Below are 24,201 nucleotides of genomic sequence, written 5' to 3' on the forward strand. Positions count from 1 at the left end.
AAACCAGTAACGTTAGAGATGTGCCGTTGATGGCGTCAGCGTGTGCTACCGTCACAATAGATTTCCATCGTAATACACCATAACTTAAGTGTGAAGAGTATGTTACAGTTTTTTACAATGGCTATGACACTTTTTTTCAATACATTTAACAAGTTTCCTAAACTCTTAACACAGTTAGCACAACATCCGTTTTTGTGGGCTATACAGTTAACACATTTCATGTTGTTTTGACACAAAATGCATCCAGTTAACACAAACTTAAAATGCTTAAACTTCTTTTACACAAACTCAACCAAGAGCAAAACAATGTAATTTTACAGTCAAATTTACAAATGCTTTCACACAGTATGTCAGAACAGATAACACCATGTTCTAAACAGAAATAATATAGGATAAAGTCAAGGTGAACAGCTGTTCTAATTGTGAATTGAAACACAAATATATTCCCTGTATTTTATTCAATTGCCAATGCAAAACAGCATATTGCAGTTTATATATATATATATATATATATATATATATATATATATATATATATATATATATATATATATATATATATATATCCGCAATATGCTGTTTCTCATATACATATATATATTCACTCATATATATATATATATATATATATATATATATATATATATATATATATATATGACAGCTAACTCACATCTAGAAAGCACACTCATTGAGGTATTTCTAATCACATGATCATATGTTCTAATAGAGGACTCTCAAGGTTTTTGAAAGGAACAGTGAGCACATCAAAGAACTCTGTCACCAATACGTCCAGGTAAGATTATGCAATACAGTCATTACTGTACTATACACAGTGTGTTTTGCAGTAAACAACTCTTTCAACCTAGAGTTAATAAGTACATACAGTACATATACAGTACAGCATTTGCATACACTGTGTTTAATTACTTTCAGAGAGTCATAAATTTAGAGGCCAATCAAATACCACATGAAATTTTGTATGTTGACAAGGCTGGGGATGTCGCCGTAGAAAAAACATAATAGGCCAAAGGGCCAGTTACCGTGCCGGGCCATAGAAGATATAAAGTGTAATGTGGATGAGAACATGTGGCAAAAGACCAGGCAGAATAGAAGATTACTTTGTTATTTTCTTATAATTGTGGTGCTTTTTCTGTTTGCAGTGATGTCCTTTTGCAAATAAAGTCTGCACTGCAACAATTCTGTGTCTGTATTTTTTTACATAAACTGTAAATTTTATAAAGCAATTTTTTTCTTAGTTTTTGTATAGAATTTTTGCAGTAAAAGAAAGAAAATGCCTGCATTTACTAAACCCAATGAAACAAAACTGTAGAGACTTCAAATATAAGAGCAGAGCTGACACAAGTATAATTATGGAAACTGTGTTCATCATAAAAGCTACGTCATGTATGCTGGCCTTAGCACCTGTCAGTCGGTCAATCAGTCAGTCAGTCCGCATGTCAACCTAAAGGGTTAAACAAATAACGCACAGCATGCTGACAGAAAAGCTCGCTCTGTAACAATTCACTTGCCTTTTAATATGTTTTGGTGCAATTATAACCCGCAATTAAAAATAAACAACAACTGAATGTTTTGAATGAGAAACTGTTATGTAGCTGTGGCAAAAATGAATTGGGGTGTGGCGCCCCGCCATGAAGGAATGAATGTAGCGGAAACCATGAGATTATGGAGAGAAAAATGCATACAGAGATTTGCTTACACTGCAGTGTGCAGCGAGAATAACATGAGCACTTAAACATATACTGACCCTCTCAGCCATGAAAAACACCCTAAGATGCTCACATTTTAAGAAGATGTCAAGATGGCAGGTGGAGACACACTGTATAAACAGTGGACAGTTCAGATGGTCCAGGAAAGACTTCAGATTGCTCTGGGTGTTGCTCTGGACTTCCTTAGCTTTATAAAATTGTCTTTCTTCATTAAAAACCTTCATGGTTAATTAATAAAAAAGATGGGAACTAAGACAGTGGCGAGTGGATAAGGTCAATAATTATGCAAACAAATATTATATTTCTAAATGATTAACGTGCTATAAAATTCCTTTATCTGATCTGTGCATTTCTAATGTTCCTAGTCTGGTTATCATACAACTCAGAAATCATCTTATAATATCATGAACATGTGGCTGTGACAAAGCAGACCAAAGTCGTACCATAAAGTGGAATAGTGCAATGTCACAACTCTTCAATCAGACGATAAACTGGTAAAACTGGTAAAATCTTAAAATCATTACTCCAGAAGAAAGGAAAGACAGTGTCAGTGAAAGTGGCTGTGAATGTGTAAAGAGGTGTGTTATTTCCAGAGTCAGAGAAACACACTGTTCCTTCATCACAGTCCAGATCAACTCTCACACGCTCAAGTTTCTGTTTAATGGGAAAACCAAAGCGGTCATCCAGTCCGTACTGCACCCACCACACATCAGAGTTAAAGAAAACACAGCCCTTCCTCTGGTTTGATGCTGTCGTTACTCCAACACTCCAGTACAAACTCTCCTTCACCTCCACATCCCAGCAGTGCTTTCCTGAGGTGAAACCCTCTGAACCCAGAACACATGAATACTCATCAAACCTCTCTGGATTATCAGGAAACGCTTGGCTGTTTAAGCTCCATTTCAGGCTGGTCAGATCATCAGACAGGAAGAGGTTTCGATGAGCCACGTTTGGATCCAGAATTATTGGAGCTGAAGAGACACAAACAAATGCTGCTTTTAATTTAATGTTTGTATTAAGAGTGAACTGTATGCAGATAATGAATTGTGAATAAGGCTGCATTATATTGAAAAAAAAAATTTGACATTGCGATATTTTGTTTAGCTGAGATATGAATACAGTCTCAACAAATAACTTCAATAGCTCTATTTGGAAAGAATTCATTGATTTAGACCAGGGATCACCAACATGGTGCCTGTGGGCACCCGGTAGCCTGCGAGGATCACATGAGTTGCCCTTGGGCTTGTTATAAAATTAGCTTACCATAGCACCACATACCAGTAAGCTGCATCTAATATTTTTTGTAGCTATTCTTTTTAAATCACACTTGCATTGGTGTAAAATTGAAAATGACATTAAGTTATATATTAAAAAACTTTAAAAACAATTTCAGACAAATGAAGAGCTGCATATTGATATTTATCTCTTTCCAATCAATGTTGACAACTATTGAGAAACCATTAACATGATCAGTGTCTTCACATACATGAATATCATTAATTATTATTATTAATTAAGCAAATTTGTTATTAGGAAGTGTGTAACAAACTGGTAGCCCTTCACATTAAACAATACCCCAAAAGTAGCTCTCAGTTTTCAAAAGGTTGATGACCCCTGATTTAGACTGATTGGGATTGTTCTGGAAGATTTGGGGGATTATTCTCAATTGTTACTGGGAAGATAGAAGTGAAATATATTACATCATAGCACTCAGCTACAGAAAATGAACAACCAAATGTAAAATAACACCGTAAAGTCTTTATTGTATAACTACATCTTTATTAGGAATTAGAAACAGTACAATTTCATGTGCCTGAATCTTTACACGCTCACAGGCCTAAAAAACACGCGCAAACGATAAACTTTCACGTCATTATGGTTAAACTCTTCAGTGACTCCAAAAATCTTCAGTGTTCTGAAATGTGACTTATAAACTCAACATTGCACTTTCTACAATGTGACTATTGCTGATTCGCACATTGAGATATCAATATATTGATATATTGTGCAGCCCTCATTATAAACACTTGATAATTCAAAGCTCTTTGGCAGCTGCTGCAGAGATCAATCTATCTGTCTATTCTATCTAGTTACAAATCTTTCTCTATATACAAATACACTTTTCTTTTTTTATTACTTTTCATCAGCACCAAGGCACACGGCAACCTCCTCCTATGCTGTTTCTTTAACCTGCAAGTCTTTATTTTACAAATTATATAGATCAGTAAGATGCAATATACAGTATTGCATGTCTGGTGCAGTCAAAAGACAATTGCCTGTGATATCATGTCATTTGGTTTTTGATTGTCAGGTTGTTGTAGGCCAAGTTACAATGATATTCAGTGTTACTTTCTCTGCTTCAGTAATGTCCAGCAGCGGAGTAACAGCTCATGCAAAGGATGAGATGGACAAAAGTAATTAGCGCATGCCCTTAATTTACTTATTTTTGTGTTGTCAGGATCACAGTGCAAACAGCTCAAGGGTGGAATAACTTGAGTGAACATAAAACAAAGCTGAATAAAACGTTCTTCCTCTGCTTTAGTTGCACAGCACAGCACACAGCGAGCTCACATCATCCAGCATGTGTCAAACTACACTACCCACAATACACTTCGCTATGGACTACAACTCCTGTAAATCTTGTATTAATCTCATCTTGTCTTAAAGCGCCCACTTTCTGTTTCCCCTCTCCTGCAACACTAGTGTGCAACTTAAGCAAAAGGGACACTAAAATTGTTTTACATTTGGTTTTGTAGTTCGGGACTAAATATTTGTTTGTTGCAGTTTTAATCGTTTTAAGTTCATTTGATTGACTATATATAAGTTAGTGGATATTATTAACGCATTTATTGGGGAAAAAAATGCTACTTTCTACTGTCATTCAATGCGTTTTGGTCATTAACAATGCACTGTCACTTTAATTGAGCGTGAGCGAGCAGCGCGGCAAAAATAGACCCAGCGCTGAAACTATCACTGCACTGCTGCTTCAGCAGTGCTCACGCCTTGCGATGACGCGTTGCGTGTGGTATGAAAGCTTTAATCTGTTAACATGGGCGCAGAAAAAAGCACACGCTGTTCACGCTCTGCTTGTGCTTGCAGTGTGAAACAGGCTTTAGATAATCACAAACTTTGGTTTGGTTTTATCATGTTTTATAGGGATGTGACAAGTTCTCGTAGAGAGATTTCTCGTCGAGGTGAAAAGTTGTATTGTGAGTTGTGATGTTATGATGGAGCGTGAGAGTGAAATTAGCATAGACAACTGAAGGCAGGACTGGATTTGATCTGCAAATAAAGTGATTTGCACACACCTGACAACCCAAGCTGGCCTCGGAGTTGCGCTTGTCACTCGGTTGGGTGGGCAGATGTGACGGAACCGTTTTTTTCACAGGAGTTCAGCAAATGCCGCATCCAACACAGGCTACAACTACAGCCTCACAACATTATGGTTCGGATCCATGCAATGAAAAAAGCCCTTAAGATATGCTGAAAGTCAAAATTGTCGTAAACACGATTGGAATTAAGACATTGAGTATTCTTACTTTACTCGCATTATTGAAGTGGAGGTATGTACACGCCATAATCAAACTATTAACACCGTGAAGGACATTTAGCTACATTTTGCGACAGGACCTACACACCTAGCGAGTCAGTAAAGCACCACAGATGCACAAATCTCTAAGCATGCGCACACAAACACACACACTCCTGGATACTCATTGTCACATCATCATTACGGAAAACACGTTTATGCTGTCTGGGAAAGGCTGAATTATTATTATTTTTTTTTTATTCTGCGTGCGGCACCAAACTCAATTAAAACAACTCTCTGCTATCAGTCCTTACTTCATATTCGCATGATCGCATCCAGTAGCTCAGAGTGAGTCACGGGCCTGAATAAAATCTTGCTAAATAAACGTGAAACTTATTTCTTAAATTTAAAATTAAATACTAAAAATTACAGATTTTTTTTAAGTTTAGTGTGTGGAAAAAAGTTCGATATATCAAGTGAAATTGTACAGGGGAGAAGCCAGACAGCAGAGTTTATAGCTAAATATAAGCGATGCTCCGATTGATCGGCCAATATTGGCTAAAAGTAGTTTGATCGGCTAACCCCAAAAGCGGCAATCAAAAAAGCCGATCCCTTGACGTAAATTACTCGCATGACTTTTTCACACGTGCATGCGCACGCAAGGATAAACAACGGCAGAGCAGAGCGGAGCTTACCAATGGCAACAAGAGTTCCCCTGTCTTTTACAAAGTGTTCAATAAAGACGTAAAGTAAGACGTTTGCAATGTATGTCGTGATAAAATCCCTCAAGGTGCAAGCAAGGCATTTTAACACCACTAACATGTTAGTCTTAGAACACGCCATACAACAGAATATGCCGAGTATGAGAAGTCTGCTTAAACAACGTAAACCATACAGCAGGGATAATTCGAGGTGGAAAGACATCGCGTTCAGACCCATGAAATGGTAATAATAAACGTTTACAAAGCCATTTAAGGCTTTCGAAAATCCCGATCGCAGTATATATGTCCATGCCTAATATCGGATGGCCAGAAAGTGATTATTTTTTTATAAATTGTTAAAATTTTGGTATTTGTGATGCAGCAAGCCCAGAGATTGTTGTGTACACTATGATTCTATATAAAATTAACTTTAATGTGTGATAGGAATAAAACGTGATCATTAACGAATGATTTCTCCACTCAAATGAATGGCAGCTTGGACTCGGAAACAGTATTACATACATCACCACTTAACAAACGGATTCTTTAGATACTAGTGCTTTTAAAGATATACTAGTGCTTACTCAGACACTAGCTCATTTTTTAGATACTAGTCCTAATTCATTAGATACTAGTACTTATTAAGATACTAGTTTTGATTCATTAGACACTAGTACTTATTTTATTAATGAATAGTAACTGTTCTGTTGGTACTAGTAACAGATGTAAAATTTGTCCATTGATTTCTATGGGATCTGTCGTTGATATATCAAATTAAGTTTTGAGTAGTGTGTATTCCAGCTGGGACTGGTGCATATTTCTATGTACTGCTAGTTAATCATTAACTACTGGTACTTATTAATTAGATAATAGTATCTATTTAATAGGTAGCCTACTAGTACTCATTCATTAGATACTAGTTCATCTGGTTGTTCCTCCTTGTTTCTCTGCCTTGTTATTTAGAAAGGAAGGCTTTGGCTTACAGTAGCTTATTAAATTACTTTTTTTTTTTAGATTTGATGTAGTTGTACCTGGTTCATAATAATAACAGAAAAAAAAACTTGTCATATTGTCCTTTGTGGCAGTAGCCAGTTTTGTTGAAGTTTCACATTTAAAATGTAATCAGTGTATTAAGAGGCTACATGCCATTAAGCTGATCTAATGTGTGTTGGTCTGCCTGACCCCTCTTTGTTTAGAATAATTTTAAGTTACTCTGCCTTATTTGGGAAAGATGGCCTACAGTAGCCCTGAGTTCTCATTTTCTAAAATAAACACTTGGTGGACAAGATCTTGACTGCAGCCTATTTCTACAGTTTTTTCAATATAGTTAGAGCTAGTTTAATTTCTACAAATGGTGCAAACTCTGCTAAATTATAGATAAAAGATTCCCATTCCCCTGCCATTATGTGATCATAATTTTGGTGATCAGTAAACAGCCCCAAAAATGCTGATCGGAGCATCTCTAGCAGTGTTGACATGTCCTTTATGACATAGAATTCATTTAAATAGAAATAAAATACCATTCATTTAAGTTTTTAGAAAGCACCTAAATTGTTTTGTATTTTGTGATTTTTTTTCTAGCACCCGGAGGAAACCCATGCGAAGGCAGGGAGAACATGCAAACTCCACACAGAAACGCCAACTGAGCCGAGGTTCGAACCAGCGACCTTCTTGCTGTGAGGCGACAGCACTACCTACTGCGCCACTGCCTCGCCCGATAAAATTATAAATAAAAAGATTATTTACCGTTCACATAGGCTATTAGCAAATATTTAGCAGTGTTTGCATGTCCACTACTGCGCATAATTCATTAAAATAGAAGTAAAATAACATTCATTAAAAAGAAAACATTCATTTAAAGAAAGCACCTAAATAGTTTTGTGATTTGAGTTTTTTTTTCAGCTGAATAAAAGTTATTCTAAAATCAAAATTTGCATGAGCTGAAAAACATCCTGCAAGTAATCTAAAGCAAGTGACATTTGGTGTGACATTTAAATAATTGAAGGGTCATTCTGAAACAGTGGTGATATACATTATAATGTGAGGATATGGGATATACTATGTTTTCCACACCTAAAGACATTTAGGAACAGTTTATTCCACATCTAATCCCTTCTGTTGTTTTTTGATTTTTGATTGTTGTAGCTGTGCAAAAACTGAAATCATTTAGTGGAGTGATATGGAACTGTAATGCACTCAAAACCTGCCGGAACTACTTTAGCTGTGTGTTTATCTGACAATAACTGCACACTGTCACATGCGCAACAGCCAATCAGAATCAGTACTGTAGTATAAAGTTATACAAAGGGAACCACTGTGTGTGTGTGCAGATCTGTAGTGTAGACTCTTACTGTAGTGGACGATGTCCTGCATCATCTTCCAGACTCTGTACTGCAGGTTCCCCAAGTACTGAGACACGTGAATCAAAGCTCCGGAAGGCATCTGTGGATCCGGCTGTGAGATCTGGACTCTGGAAGAACATTTATGAGTCAGAACTGCAGTGGCTTTCGCTTTAGAAGCAGAAAGAGCAGAGACACCAGCAGATCACTCACCTTTCCATTTTAATCCGAAATTTCTGCAAAAGAAAGACAATTGATCATTCAGAAATTTCCCAAAATATCAAATCACTAATGTGAAAATTGATCAGACCTTCAGAAAGCAGACGTCACTGGCTTTCAGCATCTCCTCCGTGTCTCTGATTGAGTCTGAAAGAGCTGAGATGTGCGTGTTCATCTCCTCCAGCTTCTCCTTCATCATCTGCTTCTTCTGCTCCTCTTCCTCCCTCAGTGCAGTGATTGTATTTTTTTCTTCATCTCTGAGAAACTGATGAAGCTTTCCAAACTGCTGTTTAATCTGACGCTCAGTGTGATCAGCTTGAGCCTGGAAGCAAATTAGTCACTTTCTTCTAAAAGGGAATGTTTAACCAAAAGTGAAAACTCTGTCATTTACTCCCCCTTCACCTGCTAAAACCTATTTAAACTATTTTTTCTGTTGAACACAAAAGACGATATTTTGAAGAATGCTGGTAGCTGGCACCCATTGACTTCTATAGTTTATAAAATACATATTATGGAATTTAATGGTTGCCACAGAGCAGCATTCTTCAAAATTTACATGGAAGTTGAAAAATGCCAGAACTAAAACACATGACTTCAAAGATACTTTGCATAAAAGCATCTGCTAAATGAATGAATGTTTTTCACCTAATGAAAAAATAATTATCTCAGACTAAGAATGTAACAATGAAACACAAACTTACTTTAGTTGCGATTTGGTCATATGAAGAGATTTGTTTTATTAAATTTCCATTCCATTGTAAAAAATAAACATTGTGATCAACTCTAATCGTTGAATCACAATCATGAATCAAATTGAAAGGCATTTTGGGTTCAGTGAATCATTTTATGTCTGGGTCAAAACAATTCAGCTTTTCTTTCTCACTAAACTCATGAACGTCAGAAGAATCAGTCCTCACCTTTATGTGTTGAAACGTTTTCTCAAACCTTTCCTTTATTGTTTCCTTATGTCGGAGTTCCTCTTGTAAGGCCTTCAGTGATGAACTGAACTCCTCCTACAATTTAAAACAGAAAATATATTATCTACAGTAAACTATTTGTTCATATATTTCATGAGAAAATATCATGAGCATACAAAAAATATAATATTTATGCAGGGTTCCCATTTAAAAACATATCAAAACCAATGACTGTAAAAAATATGGACGACGCGACAGCCCTTTTTCCCATTGAACGCCTTGAGGGCAAAACGCCTGCTTGACGGGCACAAACTGTCGCAAAAGACTGCTGAAATTGGAGCCAGACATGCGCAGAAGGATTGTCTGATGGAGCCAGAGGAGGAGCCGTGAAAATGAGCAGAGTCGAGCTTCCAATCAAACGCTTTATGTAAAATCAACTACGCCCCCCAAACTTCTCAGCATGCGTTTGCTGTCATATCAACACAGATGGATGTAATAACGTTAACAAATATGAGGGTTTTATATATTCAATCGCGCCAGCTCCGGGCCGCAGCGCATAACTTACTCGCGGCGTCGCGGGCTGATTCCGGCTCGCATGTGGCAGCGCCGGCTCGCTCGGCCGCCGCATCTGGCTCGATTGACTCGGGCTGGAATTGGGTAGTGAGTCCAGGCATCCGGAGAAGGTCCAGCAGAGGTAACATTAGTCAGTCTGAGCTCTAAGAGATAAGTCTCCGGCAGGCGAGAATCTAGCCGGAACTGTGTTTTGCTATCTGGGTGGCTAGGCGTGTATCAGCAAACTAATAAAGCCCGAAAAAAGCCCTGAACTTAGCGAATAAACAGTGTTCCACCAGGATCATGTATGTCAGAAACTATAGTTTACTGCTGAACTCATTTTGTCATGGTAAAATAACACAGAAATCGAATAATAACATTTCAGTCTACTTCAGTCTCCTGCCGAAGCTCAGACGCCGCGCTTTGAGAAACTGTCAATCACAGCTGTCAATCACGATGACACGCCCAGCATTAAATTACTGCTAAAAACAAACTGTTTACAAAAATGAAGATCTGCACCTATTTCAGCACAATAACCAGTGCCCTAATCGACCAGAACTATCTTTCGGGACATTTTATTGCAAGTGTAATATTTTTTTTTATTTGGGCTCAAGTCTCCTTCATTAACACGGAGAGGCGGGCTTTATGACTTGTACTGCAGCCAGCCCCCAGGGGGCGATCTAACGGCCGAAACCTTCACTCAAACGTAGGCTTGCGGCACACTTGATCAAAACATTCACTGCTTTTACTGACTAAACATCTTATTTTCTACGACAACTAATAAATGAAATCTGTTGCACTTTGCATAATATTAGGAATAAATGCACAAAAGTACGCACATCAATCTAAAATGGGTGCTTAATCAAACAACAAGAAGTACAAAAAAATATACAGAGGTGGCAACACCAAAGCTAAAAAAGGCCATCACGAAGGACTGGACATAAGGTCTGTTGAAGAGCCGTGTGCTCACATGCTTTGTTTTTTTTTAGTTAATAAATTTATATTTTGGAGCTTTGCTGTAGTCACTTGCATAATATTAAAATGGTTTTAGCTTGAATATCATTTTGAAGCATTTTAATAGCTACTAATAACACAACTGATTATGGCTGCATGATATTAGAAAAAATTTGACATTGAGATATTTTGTTTTTCTGTGATATATATTGTGTATACTCTATCTATACAGTTTCACCAAATGACTGAGTATCACTATTTAAAAAGAATTAAGAAGTTAATAATGAGAATTGGTCCCTGAAGTGTTATTAAACGTATTCAATTTGATTGTCTGGGATGGATCTGTACAGGAGAGAATCATGCAAAAAAATTAATAAACTACAAGCATAGATGAACAAAATAAAGCAAATATAAAAGTGAAATAAACTGTGTGCTTTGTGGTTTTTTATGTGTAAATGTTAAAATAACACTACATAGTCAACTGAACATTGCATATCTATGCGATGTGACTTGCAGATGTACTCATTGCAGTATCGATGCTGAAACAATATACTGTACAGCCTTACAACTTATCATTTATCACTGCTTTTGAAAAAAAAATACATAATATTTGCATAAAGTGCTTCCTCGACAATTTTTGATAGCTCAATAGTAGTTTAACAACCTTTATTGTCCGTTTACACTGAGTGGTACAGCTGTCTAAAGGTACCTAAAAGCGAACCGTACTGTACCACTTTTTGGTGGTACAACAAAGGGTACCAAAAGGCTGACCTAGACTCGCAGCTGAGTGCAATTGGTTTACAGAGATACGTCACTAGCTTATGGACAAGCAGGAGAATGAAAACAAAGAAAACGTCATTTTTAAATACACAGCCGAAACATTACACCGTAATAATGCATACATATAATAACGAGCCATGGTCAACCTGACCACAAACAAACATTGTCATCATCTTGATGAACAGCCAAAGCCAAAAACAAGAGCAGCTTGTAGTTGTTTACAAGCCAGTCTAAAGCGCCAGCAGTTTTGCTTTCTTGCTTGTGCTTGCATGCGCATCTATATTTGAAATATCAAACTTCTTGAGCTGATAATAACGTGCACGTGATTATTAAAGTGCTTCTTACATCTGATCCTCTCAGAAACGGACAAACGGGAGAGTGAAGCACAAAAAACAAAGAAGCAAATGATTCTTTCAGCAACCTAAAAGATAAACAAACTGCCATGTTTAACTATTATCATCACCTTTTAGACTATTATGAACTCGGAATGACGAAAACACTTTCTAACAGAGGTCACACATGCTGGTGAAGATTACAGACAAACCTGAGAGGCTCTGACTGTGGTCAGCATGTAGTTTTTGAACATAAATAAGGACTAAATATATGCTGCGTGTAGTTTTTCCATAATGGGGTAAATGCCAAAGTTTGCTAATAAGACTTTTAATTTGCCAGTAACCTGGGTTAAGCCCTTCCGGTGAACTGAATGCCAATGCAAAAATGGCGTGTTTAAGGTTTGTTTTCTTTAAAAATCAGCGATCTCCACTGACTGAGTGATATCAGAGTATAAAGTGGGTCTCAGATTGTACAAGAAGCACTGCATTAAATGATATCTTTCCTGCCATGTCTTTATAATATGAACATTTATTTTACCCCAGTATATTCAATGGAGCTTTTGCGATAGCCTGCCGATTCTGATGGGCACGTGTGAGTAAACAGCTTTTTGTCTCGTTTTACGCTTGAGCAACTAAATGAACGCCAAAGTCTATTTAACTGATAGTATTGTAATTACATTACAACATCGATACTGTAAAAGGAAGTGTATAAAATGGAAAAAAAAACCTCACAATAACAGGTCACCAGAAGTTTATCCGTATGAGAACAACACTAGCTCGGCATTACCCTTTTGGTAACGTATCGGAGATTGTATGGGGCAGTATGTGTTCATATATGCTGCATTTAATTATTTATTTCATATAATTACAGACGTTACAGTAGGCTTTTACACAGTCATTGATCTGCAGTTATAATTAAATCATGTTTATAGAAAGGTTAGTCATGAGCATTTATACACATATTTATGTGTATAAAGCATCCGTGTTGCGAGAAGTGCTTCTCATGTGATGTGTGAACAGCCCGTACAGCTTTACTGTAGACATTTCCTCAAGCGAGAATGACGTTGACTGAAACTTTCTGTAATAAACCACGCAGGCAAAAAGGGTACCATTGTAGCAGTGGAAAGAAGACTGATAAAGGTGACCCGTACCATACTGTAAATTATACTTAACTTTTCTGTCATCTAGTTTTAAACTTTAATTCACAGATTTTGAAGTTGCCATTTTGAAGCCAAAGCTCTTCATATGTACAGCACTTAATATTTGAAATGGACAAGAGAAAGTGTTGTTTAATAGATTGCACAACTTTGATGAAAGATTTCAAACTACTTCAAACGTTGTTGACTACAGTACATTACTGCTGTATGCTAGCATACAATTTCTACTAAACATTGAACTTTCAAAGTCTAAAATGGTAACCCTGACTATACACAACTTATTTAATATAATCCAACAGAGTTAAATCTCTTACCTTATATGATGAAGCCACTTCACCGACGGGTCTGAATGTGTGTCCGGTGTGCATCTGTGAAGTCATACACACCAAACACGCCGGCTGTTTGTCCTCCAGGCAGAAGAGTTTGAGCGTCTCACCGTGTAAACTGCACATCTCCTCTGACCTTGATAAACTCTCGCTTTCCTCTTTTTGAAATGACTCGCACAAGTTTTTCAAAGCAAGATTACGAGTAGGTTCATGCGCTGATAACATCCTACAGACGGGACACTCCCGAGCTTTCTTGACTTTCCAGAACTGCTCAAGACACCCTTTACACACACTGTGACTGCACGATAAAATAACCGGAGCTTTGAAAATATCACGACAGATAGGACAAATATAATCATACTCAGCTGGAGAAGCCATTTTCACTGTTTAACAGCTGCTTCCTGCTTTCAGTTTCTGTATCGGGTTACCTGGGCTTTCCCTAAAAGCACAGGGTCACTCATGCCTGTTTACAGTAAAACTGCACTTATAATTTCTCAAAAACGTTTCTTTAAAGTAACTTAATTCATTCATTTACCATGAGGATTATTTTTTTATTGCACATCAAGACATGGTAGTCAGTTTGAAGATAAAGGAGCTTATTGAAATCTCTTTCTGAAATCTTTGTTTATAGTTTAGTTTCTGTTTATAAACATCATTGTTTATGTCGTCATATAACTTTTAAGTCTGACGCCAACGTCAGGATTTCTTAAAGGCAAAGTTCACCAAAAAAGGAAACCGACTCACCTTTTGCTCACACTGAAGTGGTTGTAAACTTTGAGTTTTGTTCTTGTTGAACAGAAAATAAGATATTCTGAAAATTGTAAGAAAACAAACAGCCATTGACATTCATAGTAGAAACAAAAAATACTATATGGAAGTCAATGGCTGCTTTTCAGCATTCTTCAAATTGTGTTTAACAAATAAAAAACTCAAGATGTTTCTGGGTGAACAATCCTTTTAAGGTTAATTCTAAACAAAAAAAAGTTTAACTGCACTCAGACAAGTTCAGTCTTGTAGAGCCACAGTATTGCAAGATTTTTGACCCAATCTTGATAAAAAAAACTTACCTGCCTGTAGATTTATAGCAGTCTTTAGACATTGATTAACTCGCTGTTTGATTTCATGCGATTATGGTTGAAGTGAAACTGTCCATATAGTGTGTGTGAGTGTAATGTAGTCTACAATATATACTGGATGGTTTTCCTGAGGTGTATTTCACATTAGGTGACAGTTTACGTGGATGTTTCATTGTAAAACTGTAATTCAGCAATTTTATGAGACGCAGTACAATTTTTAGGATGTTGTACTGTTTTTTTCAACATACCTTCACGTGTCCATTCTTATTTTTACCTTGCTATGACAATATTCAACCATTTTCGCATTTGACGATCTCCTCCGTGTAGTCTCTCACTGACGTTGGATGACGCAGGTCCCGCCTACACCTCCTCAGGTTGATCGATCTAGAAACGTGATTGGAAGTTCATTTTGTTTTTCGAAAAAAAACTAGAAGTCATTTTAAATGATAAAAAAATAAAGCAATTGCAGTTTTATAAATTGTAATGGTACACATTAAAATTCGAACTTAACAACATTGGCAAATTAATCATGATAAATACTGCTTTATGGAGTAACTTAGTGAGGCTGAAATCTCACTCTTCAAAAATATTTTCGCATTTATAGCCATCAAACAGACGACAAAACCATTACAGTACATATTAGATTGCAATGAAACAAACCTAATAACTATAACGTTAGCCATAAATAGGCTAACAGTTACTAAGTTAGCTTACTTCATACTCCTGTTCAGCGTGCAAACGACCTTGCAAAGAAATACTACAGTTCAAATTAAGAAAATATTTAAAAAAATAAATAAATAAAAATCGTGTATTTTGTCCTGGTCAGTGTTAAACTAATGAGGGAACTATAACTTTATTATCCGACTCTGAGTAAAGTTAACGTTAGCCTAACTTACTTTACCATCCACAGGTCATATTGTTCGAGTGTAAATCAACGACATTTACTTAACTAAACGTGGTTAAAAGGTTTAAAAACACAACGCTGTACTAGTGTAAAGTTGTATTTAACACACCACTGTCCAAAACCCCGAATATATTCGAGATTTACAGCGTAAAAGTTTGTGGCTTACCTCGTCCCTGGCGTCCCCTGGAAAATGACGACCGTTACAGGCGAAATGATGCGCATGCGCGGTAGAACAAATGCGTGTACGCGCCCCATTCAAAATCCTTTATTCACATAAATAAAATCTCTCAGAAAAGGCATTTGTTGATATTTGTGTAAACACTTTTGACATAATTATCCTTTATTACAACTCTAAATCTTGCGTTCAGTACATTCTTAATCGTTTTATTATAATGGGTAATTTTTTTTTACTAGTGAAAATTTAGGGGGAAAAATCCAATTCTGGCTATTTTATTTTTTATTACTATAAGTCATATATTTTGTCTTCAATGGGCATAAAAATAAAAATAATCTTAAAAAAAATAAAAAATGGCTTTTTATGTATAACCTTATATAATTTCCCCTCTGGTCTCTTTATTTCTAACTATTTTTATATTTATAGGTTTGCTTTTTTTTTTCTTTCTTTATTAAAATTTATTTTGCAGATTGTAACAACATCGTAATTTTTTTCTAATGTTCCAAGTTTCTGCAATCCATTGTAAACTGTTTTTTTAAGCAGTTAAAATCTTTAAAATCTCCTTTAGTAGATGTAAACTTTAATTTTACTGGCATGTTATGAAATCTCCACGTACTGTAATCTTTCACATGGTGACTGACAACATTAATTTACTAATAAATGAATCAGAAGGCATTTATTAATGTACTAGCGTATAAGAAACATTGAGTAAACAACATCACAGACTGTAATCTTCACATGGTGACAACATAAACTCACTAATTACATTAATCTGAAGGCATTTATTAACGTACTAGCATCTAAGAAAGATCATGTAAACAGCCTATGACATGAACAGTGAGTGTTGTAAACAATGGGAGAATGCAACAGTGAAACTACAATGCATTAATATGTAAATACACATTTATTTATTTATTTAAAAGATTAAGACAACATTAAGTGACTGTAACAATGAATGACTAACTAATTTGTGCACATGAAAAATAAACATAAATCCAAAGATCAGATTCCCTTGATTTACTGCATCAATAACCTGAAATACTGAGCTCAGAATGGGGAAGAGTTACATTTGGATTATAGAATGAGTTTAGCCTATTCAGATATCTGTTGTTTAAAAACACAAATGAAAGTATAATTTATTATAACAAAGAACATTTCATAAAAACACTGATTAACTCATAATGTGATTGATATATCTGCAGGCTCCACTTAGTGTATGAGCAAAAAATTGCAGTAATAATACTTGTAAAGTAACAACTTACAAAAATAATGTCTGTCCGTTCTTCATACTGAAGTATGACAAATTCTGCATGCAAATGAACAGCTGAAAGATAAAATCTCCTGTCTGCAGTCTAACACATCTGCATTTATTTGGTGTATAAACCAAATGAACATAAAGAGAAACAGCTCAGGAGATTCAGGTTCACTCCAGACAGAGTCAAACTAATAAACTCAACTCACCTACTTTTCATAATGAATTAATTAATTCTCTATTTAAACATCACGGAGTAAAACATTCTGACTTTGGAAACAGGTATTCTGGGTCACGTCTGGATGACCTACACCAGAATACATCTTTGTGCTTTATTAAAACACGTGAACACCTGCAGTAACTCTCACCTGAACACACCCTCAAAAACACAGATATTAACATGTGTGTGTTTCATCCTGAAGGAGGAAGTTGTAGTTCCCAAAGTCGTTGTCGGTTGGAGAGATCAGCATGTCGGCTCTGGCTTTGTTCAACCTTCTGCGGAGAAAATCCCTTCGTTCACACCATTCCTGAAGCTCCTCCTCGCTGTGAGCAAAATCACAACTCACACCTTCAGGACAACCATCATCCAGCCTGTCAATCAAACATCACAGCCAATCAGTTTTTTAACTGAAAACAAGCATCTGTTTAAAACATCAATTATGTACCATACAGTACGCTAAAAACAAAGAATTCGAAAAGCAGTACGCGAGAAATTTCCAGATGACCTACATCCGGCAAGATTCTGAAGTGCGCATGGATGTACAATATACTCATATAAGAGTCAAACATACACAGGATAATATTCAAAGTCAAACATACACAACTTCATATGAAGTACAAAAAACAGAAGCCCCTTTCACACAGTGATACCAGAATAATATCCAGAAAATTTCTGAAACGGCTTTACCGGCATTTTAAAAAAGCGCTGTTCACACAGGCGAGGACGTTACAGAGTTTTTCTGAAAAGACCGTTCACAAATCCATTCCACAATGCTGATAAATTCTGACATCATTAACCAGAAATGAGCTCTAAACGGCTGGGCTTGTATTTGTAAACATTTGACTACATTACAAACTCTGTGGATGGATCAGTATTGTGAACAACTTTGATGAAAACATATAGAGAAACACTTCACATGTGGAGATGATATGTGTGTGTGCTGGCACTCGCCACGCATCAAGCAACAGAAGGAAGCAGAGCTTGAAGGTAAACATACAACGGCTTATTATAAGCATCTTATTGATAATTATTTACAAAGTTGGCAGCAAGAAGGAAAATATAAACGTTATCTGATTAACATCTAGCAGCTAAACGTGTCTGAAAATATCTAAAGGCTTTTATCTTCATAAACTGGGCAGATGTGAATGCGTCTGATTGTTCTGATTGGCTAAAGTAGACGTCTCATGTCAGCGAGTTCTAGACGTGCACGCGCTCTTTCCGACAATCTTCCTTCTGCGTTCACACAGTTTTATTTTCTTAATGACATGCACTGATAAATTGTTCATCAAAAAACTAGCAATATGAGCTAACATAATCAGTATGGTTAGTTTTGATTTGTTGTGTACTTTAAGTCTCCTGTAGATCTACCTGGGACAGATGGAGAAACAGCGTCCGGGGAAGCGATGTGTCCAGGCCAGACTCTCGTCCTCTCCCTCTCCGCTGAACACTCTCTGCTTGTGTTTCTCTGAGGAGATGTGCCGCTGCCACTGCCGCTCACTGTTACTGTGTTTACCACACAGAGGACAGTAGAAACCCTCCATCTGAGAGCACACACACATTCAACATTACAACGACAAACACACATTGGTAACACTTTAAAATAATGGTCCATTGGTTAATTTATGTACTAATACATTTATTACTGTATTTATTCATCTTTGTTAAAACTAGTTCATATTAGTCAAGTAAAATATTTTAGTTAATGTTAACTAATGTAACAGTAACTCATGTTAACAAACAACTTCAGATTTGCATAATACATTAGTTGTATATCAATATTAATATTGGAAATGTATATAACATCAATGCAAGTTGAACTATAATTATTGAATGCTTTACGAGATTCTTCATACTCATAACTCATTACACCAAACACAGATTAGTAACATAAAAATAAACCTGCGAGGACGTACCATGGATTCAGCAAAGTCCGTCGGCATGGTGATCTGCTTCTCTTCTATTGGCTGAGGCGGTGAAGTGTTGTCAGATGCTCTTCCCTGATTGGACGTTGACAGCCAGACTTCAAACAATTCTTGGACGTCACTGACTGCAGCAGAGATCATGTGACATCCATTAAACCAATCATTCATTTAGACCAGCTCATCTTTAGCATTAGAGATTTTAAAACATTAAGGTGACAAAGTGTGAGAATGTGAAAGTGAATGGATGTTTCCCAGTACTGGGTTGCAGCTGGAAGGGCATCCACTGCGCAAATAATATGTTGGAATAGTTGGCAGTTTATTCTGCCATGGCAACCCCTGATGAATAAGGGACTAAGCCAAAGAAAAATTAATGAATAAATCTGAAAAACAACCAGCTCTTGAGAAATTATCAGCAGTGTTAGGTAAGTTACTTTAAAAAAGTAATGAATTATTAATTATATCACTAAAAACTGTACTTAAGTTATTTAATTACCGTATTTATTTACTATTGCTGCGTCCGAAACCGCAAACTTCCATACTATATAGTAGGCTAAAATCAGTATGCGAGCCAAGTAGTATGTCCGAATTCATAGAATTCGAAAAACAGTATGCGAGAAGTACCCGGATGACTTACTACTTCCGGCGAGATTCTAGAGTGCGCATCCCATGCATGCTGCGCTATCCCATGATGCCCCATGAGCTAATTCATGAATGGGAGTAAAGCGACGCAATTGACGCAGGTAGGTCACGTGACCATGACAAAATGGCGGCTGTAGTACGTCCGAATTCCATTCATACTTTTCACATTCATACTGTATAGAACGTACTTTTTTAACGGCCGAGTAGTACATTTAAAATCAAATGCAGTACCTACTGAGTAGTAGGCGGTTTCGGACGCAACCTATGTCATCTAGTCTATGAAGATTTTAATACTTAATTCAATATTACCAAAATCCCTAAAAATCTCAATGCACTGACAGTATAGAAATTAAAAATTAAACTCTTAATCCTTTAGATCCAAGTGAAATAGTTAAACACGATTAATTAATTTATTAAATATAAATAATCCATAAATAAATACTTTGAATAATTTTAATAACAAATGTATTACTGTTGAATTACGCAGTGGCGCAGTGGTTATAGTGCTGTCTCCTCACAGCAAGAAGGTTGCTGGTTCGAGCCTTGGCTGGGTCAGTTGGTGTTTCTGTGTGGAGTTTGCATGTTCTCCCTGCGTTCGAATGGGTTTCCTCCGGGTGCTCCGGTTACCCCCACAGTCCACAGACATGCAGTACAGGTGAATTGAGTAGGCTAAAATTGTCCGTAGTGTACGAGTGTGTATAGTTGTTTCTGTTGTAAACTTAGTTGTGTCAAAAGTACAGCATGCAATTTGTAACTGTAAACATTATGTGTGTTTGCTTTATTTATTTAATTGAACATATCAAATCATTTAAACATTTGCACATTATTCAATTAATTTAAAAACTGAATGAATAGAGTTGAATTATTAGCCCCCTTCAAGATTTTCCCTAAATTCTGTTCTGAGAGCAGATTTTTTTTCAACACATTTCTAAACATAATAGTTTAATATCTCATCTCTAATAACTGATTCATTTTATCTTTGTCATGATGACAGTAAATAATATTAGACTAGATATTCTTCAAGACGCTAGTATTAAGCATAAAGTGACATTTAAAGGCTTAACTAGGTTAATTAGGGTAAAGTTAGGGTAATTATGCAAGTCATTGTATAACAGTGGTTTGTTCTGGAGACAATCAGAAAGAAATATTGCTTAAGGGAGCTAATAATATTGATAAACAAAATTAAAAACTGCTTTTATTCTAGCCAAAATAAACAAAATAATACTTTCTAAAGAAGAAAAAATATTATAGTAAATACTGTGAAAAATTCCTTGCTCTGTTAAACATCATTTGGGAAACATAAAGAAAACACAGGAGGATGAACATTTTTGACTGCAACTGTATTTTTACACACATGTACATAAGTTAATAAACAGATAAATTGGCTCAAAATCTTCAGAAATCTTCAGAGATTTCTGTGGCTGTAGATTCTGTGTGGTGAACAGATGCACTGAAAACCCCTGTAAGCTCAAAATGAAAGTGAAACCTCAGAACTTGACAAGCATTGGTGTTGTGTCTGTTTTGACACTCACGGCTGTTGTTCTTCATGTACGTCCACAGATCCTTCTCCTCCTGACTGTGAGCGAAACTGCAGTTCCCCATGTAGTGGCACTTACGCTGCTTCAGCACATGTGCACAGATCTGTGGAGGAAACACACAACTGTAGACAGCAAGAAGAGCTCAGAGATTCAGCATTCAGTGTCATTTTCACATCAGGGCTGTTTGTTTGATAGTGAATGTGCTTAAGTTTTTAACAATATAAATACTGCAGTCACCATCGAAAGTAGATTAAAACCTTGTAAATTTGTCCAGAAATTCAAAATGTGGATTAAACAATACCAATATTTTTATAGTAGCATACAATATTAAGATTTATATTTTTTAATTGTTGGTGTATGAGTTATTGCTTTTTTAATCATATAATAAACAACTAATAACTAGATGTGTCTTGGATTTTAAATAACCATCAAAGGGGTCAATTTCGATGTTATTTTCCACAAAATCTTCTGATCGTCATTTAAATGAAAGACCAATTAATCAGTTAGCCGTTAACCTTAATAAGGTGAGATGTGTCTGCTTTATAGGACAGGATGTGCGAATTACACTCAAAACAAAAACATTTCCTGTATGAGAATGAAATGAAAATACACTGTTTTCACACACGTCGTATTGTTGAGGATATGTCTTGGCAAAGGGCAAAGGTCGCACAGAGACCCACTTCTTCCTCTCGTGAGACTTGACCAGTAAAACCCTCCTCTCTTTGGTCCAGCTGAAGAGAGAAAGGTGGAGAGAGTGAGAGGGGTCGAGAGTGTTCACACATTGTGTGTGTGTGTGTTCACTGAGCTGAATAGTAACAAATTATATAATATTTAATCTCAGTTATGTAATGAGATTACAAAAATAAAGTACTTGTAATTACAGTAAAATACTTTCTAAAATACTCATAATCAGATTACTATTTTTATTTTTTGATGGATATTATTTTTGTTATTTTTTGATGGATTACATGATTATATTATCTGACTCATCTACATTTGGCTCTTAATACGGGCCGTATCCAAGATTATGTGAACCTCTGGATATGCAGAAACAAGCAGACTAATTTAGCTAATGGCAGTAAGTTGTACACAGTTTTTCTCCTATATAACATTTAGATTTTTCAATAATAAACCTATTGCTTATATACATTTATGATTCTTCACATTTGCAATGATCATTGGATCATCTGCACTTCATGTTTTTAAGATGAAGTTTTTAATGCAGCAGTGGAATAGCTTTTTTCAAATATTGTTTTATTACATTTAGAATTTTCCTAAATGCAATTAAATTGAATTAAGTGTTTTTATCTCATGAGAAACTCATGATTGATTCAGTGTTACCCTCAGTAACAGCAACAGTGAGGCATACTAGTGTGAGCATTGTGAAGAATTAACTGTCCATCATTGCACTTTAAACATAAGCTGCTCAGGCTTTTATTGCTAATAAACAATAAAGATATTCTTTCTTTGTCTTTCAAAATAGCACAAGATTATTCAGCTTCAATATGTGTGACGTCAAGACCTAGCACAAAAGTACTATAAATGTAATCCAAAAGTACTGAGTTTACATTACTATTAATGTTTACCATACAGTATATATGGGGCATCAAATAAAGGTTAATCCAAAAGTAATCTAAATGTAATCCAAAAGTACTGAGTTTACATTACTATAAATGTTTACCATACAGTATATATGGGGCATCAAATAAGGGTTAATCCAAAAGTAATCTAAATGTAATCCAAAATTACTCCGATTACAATACATTAATTGACTGCCAAACATATGGGTCATCAAGTAAGTTGAGCAATGTAAATGTAATCCAAAAGTACGCAGATTACTTTACTATAAATGTCTACCATACATTACCACACTACATATGAGGCATCAAATAAGGTTTAGTGCACAAGTAATCTAAATGTAATCCGAAAGTACTTAGATTGCATTACAATAAATGTCTATCATACATCACCATAACATACATGACGCATAAAAGAAAGGTTAGTGCAAAAGAAATCTAAATGTAATCCAAAAGAAGACCTAAAACTTCAACATGTGACAAAAGAAGACTTAATACTTCAACAAGTAGTCAGATTACATTACTGTAAATGTTTACTACACATTGCCATACCACACATACTCTATTGAGTATCAAATGAATGTTAAAATAGTACAAAAATAATCTGAATGTAATAAAAACTACCTGGATTACATTACAATAAATCTCTGCCATACATTACCATTCCATACATATGAGGCATCAAATAAAGGTTCGCACAAAAGTAATCTAAATGTAATCCAAAAGGATTCCAAAAACTTTAACATAGACATCTACCATATGTAACAATATCGTACATATGGGGCATAAAATAAAGGTTAGCATAAAAGTAATCCAAATGTAATCCAAAAGTACTCATGTATTATCATGAAAATAGTAACTGTAAGATTATAGGCTACACATTCTGTCATATAATTTGTCATTGCTAACAGTAATCCAGTGTGTCAATCCGTACCTGTGTCTGGCTTTAGCTGTACAGTATTTGAGTGCTCGGTCTGGTTCACTGAGCAGTCCATCCTTCCAGCACTGAGCGCACACAAACTTCAACATCAGCTCCAGCCTGTGACGCTTGGCCTCAGCACTTCCAGTTTCCTGTGCAGGCCCTGCCTTTCCATTGGTCTCCTGCACTCTGATTGGACTCATTGATTTGGCAGCAGTGGTGATTTTGTTCGGTGAGTTTGAAGCTACAACCGTAGGCTGACGGAGACATAATATAATGAGTTTAAAGAATACACATGCTTTATGATCATCTGAGTACCAATAACAGAATCAAGCATTAAAACAATATCCTGTAATACTCTTAATGTATACATGAGCATTGTTTTTCTTTATGTGATAAATTAAATTCAGCTTTGCATATTAAAGTCTTTATTTCTGAAAACG

At 35.9% G+C, this 24,201-nt stretch overlaps 3 protein-coding genes across 19 annotated transcripts in view; all 3 read right to left on the reverse strand.

Moving 5' to 3' along the window:
• Positions 1–24,201, reverse strand: part of myh9b (myosin, heavy chain 9b, non-muscle) — a 798,697-nt gene that overhangs the window by 433,813 nt on the left and 340,683 nt on the right. The window lies entirely within an intron of this gene.
• trim35-3 (tripartite motif containing 35-3) lies at positions 1,510–15,767 on the reverse strand. 11 transcript variants are annotated; one of them, XM_087243666.1, is made up of 9 exons: positions 15,683–15,767; positions 14,861–14,996; positions 14,281–14,347; positions 13,525–13,578; positions 9,436–9,531; positions 8,610–8,840; positions 8,513–8,535; positions 8,312–8,430; positions 1,510–2,701 (listed from the first exon to the last, which is right to left on the reverse strand). In XM_087243666.1, the coding sequence occupies exons 4-9, from the start codon at positions 13,576–13,578 to the stop codon at positions 2,196–2,198; spliced, it is 1,029 nt and encodes a 342-aa protein (XP_087099792.1). In that variant the 5' UTR covers positions 14,281–14,347; positions 14,861–14,996; positions 15,683–15,767; the 3' UTR covers positions 1,510–2,195. The 11 variants fall into 11 exon arrangements, with proteins under 11 accessions (XP_087099792.1, XP_087099785.1, XP_087099788.1 ...); XM_087243659.1 differs by having other exon boundaries at positions 14,887–14,996; positions 15,683–15,762; XM_087243662.1 differs by having other exon boundaries at positions 13,525–13,834; positions 14,887–14,996; positions 15,683–15,736.
• The window catches only part of zc3h7ba (zinc finger CCCH-type containing 7Ba), a 42,752-nt gene continuing 34,903 nt past the window's right edge, over positions 16,353–24,201 (reverse strand). For 3 of the 4 annotated variants that reach the window (XM_087241825.1, NM_001089332.3, NM_001443551.1), the window contains 6 exon segments: positions 23,774–24,015; positions 21,888–21,993; positions 21,257–21,365; positions 19,077–19,210; positions 18,532–18,704; positions 16,353–17,534 (listed from right to left, as the gene is read on the reverse strand). In XM_087241825.1, the coding sequence (XP_087097951.1) occupies positions 17,339–17,534; positions 18,532–18,704; positions 19,077–19,210; positions 21,257–21,365; positions 21,888–21,993; positions 23,774–24,015 (960 nt within the window). In that variant the 3' untranslated portion in view covers positions 16,353–17,338. 4 annotated transcript variants of the gene reach the window in all.

The sequence above is a fragment of the Danio rerio genome, chromosome 3 (genome assembly GCF_052040795.2).
Source record: "Danio rerio strain M-AB ecotype USA chromosome 3, GRCz13ab, whole genome shotgun sequence".
In the NCBI taxonomy this organism is placed as follows: domain Eukaryota; kingdom Metazoa; phylum Chordata; class Actinopteri; order Cypriniformes; family Danionidae; genus Danio; species Danio rerio.

Excerpts from the sequence above, each read along its gene's own strand:
- trim35-3 (XM_087243658.1), bottom strand. The coding sequence starts at position 13,914 with ATGGCTTCTCCAGCTGAGTATGATTATATTTGTCCTATCTGTCGTGAT. Across the intron at positions 8,841-9,435 it reads AAACGTTTCAACACATAAAG|GCTCAAGCTGATCACACTGA; the intron begins GTGAGGACTGAT and ends ATTTGCTTCCAG. Across the intron at positions 8,536-8,609 it reads GTGACGTCTGCTTTCTGAAG|AAATTTCGGATTAAAATGGA; the intron begins GTCTGATCAATT and ends TTTCTTTTGCAG.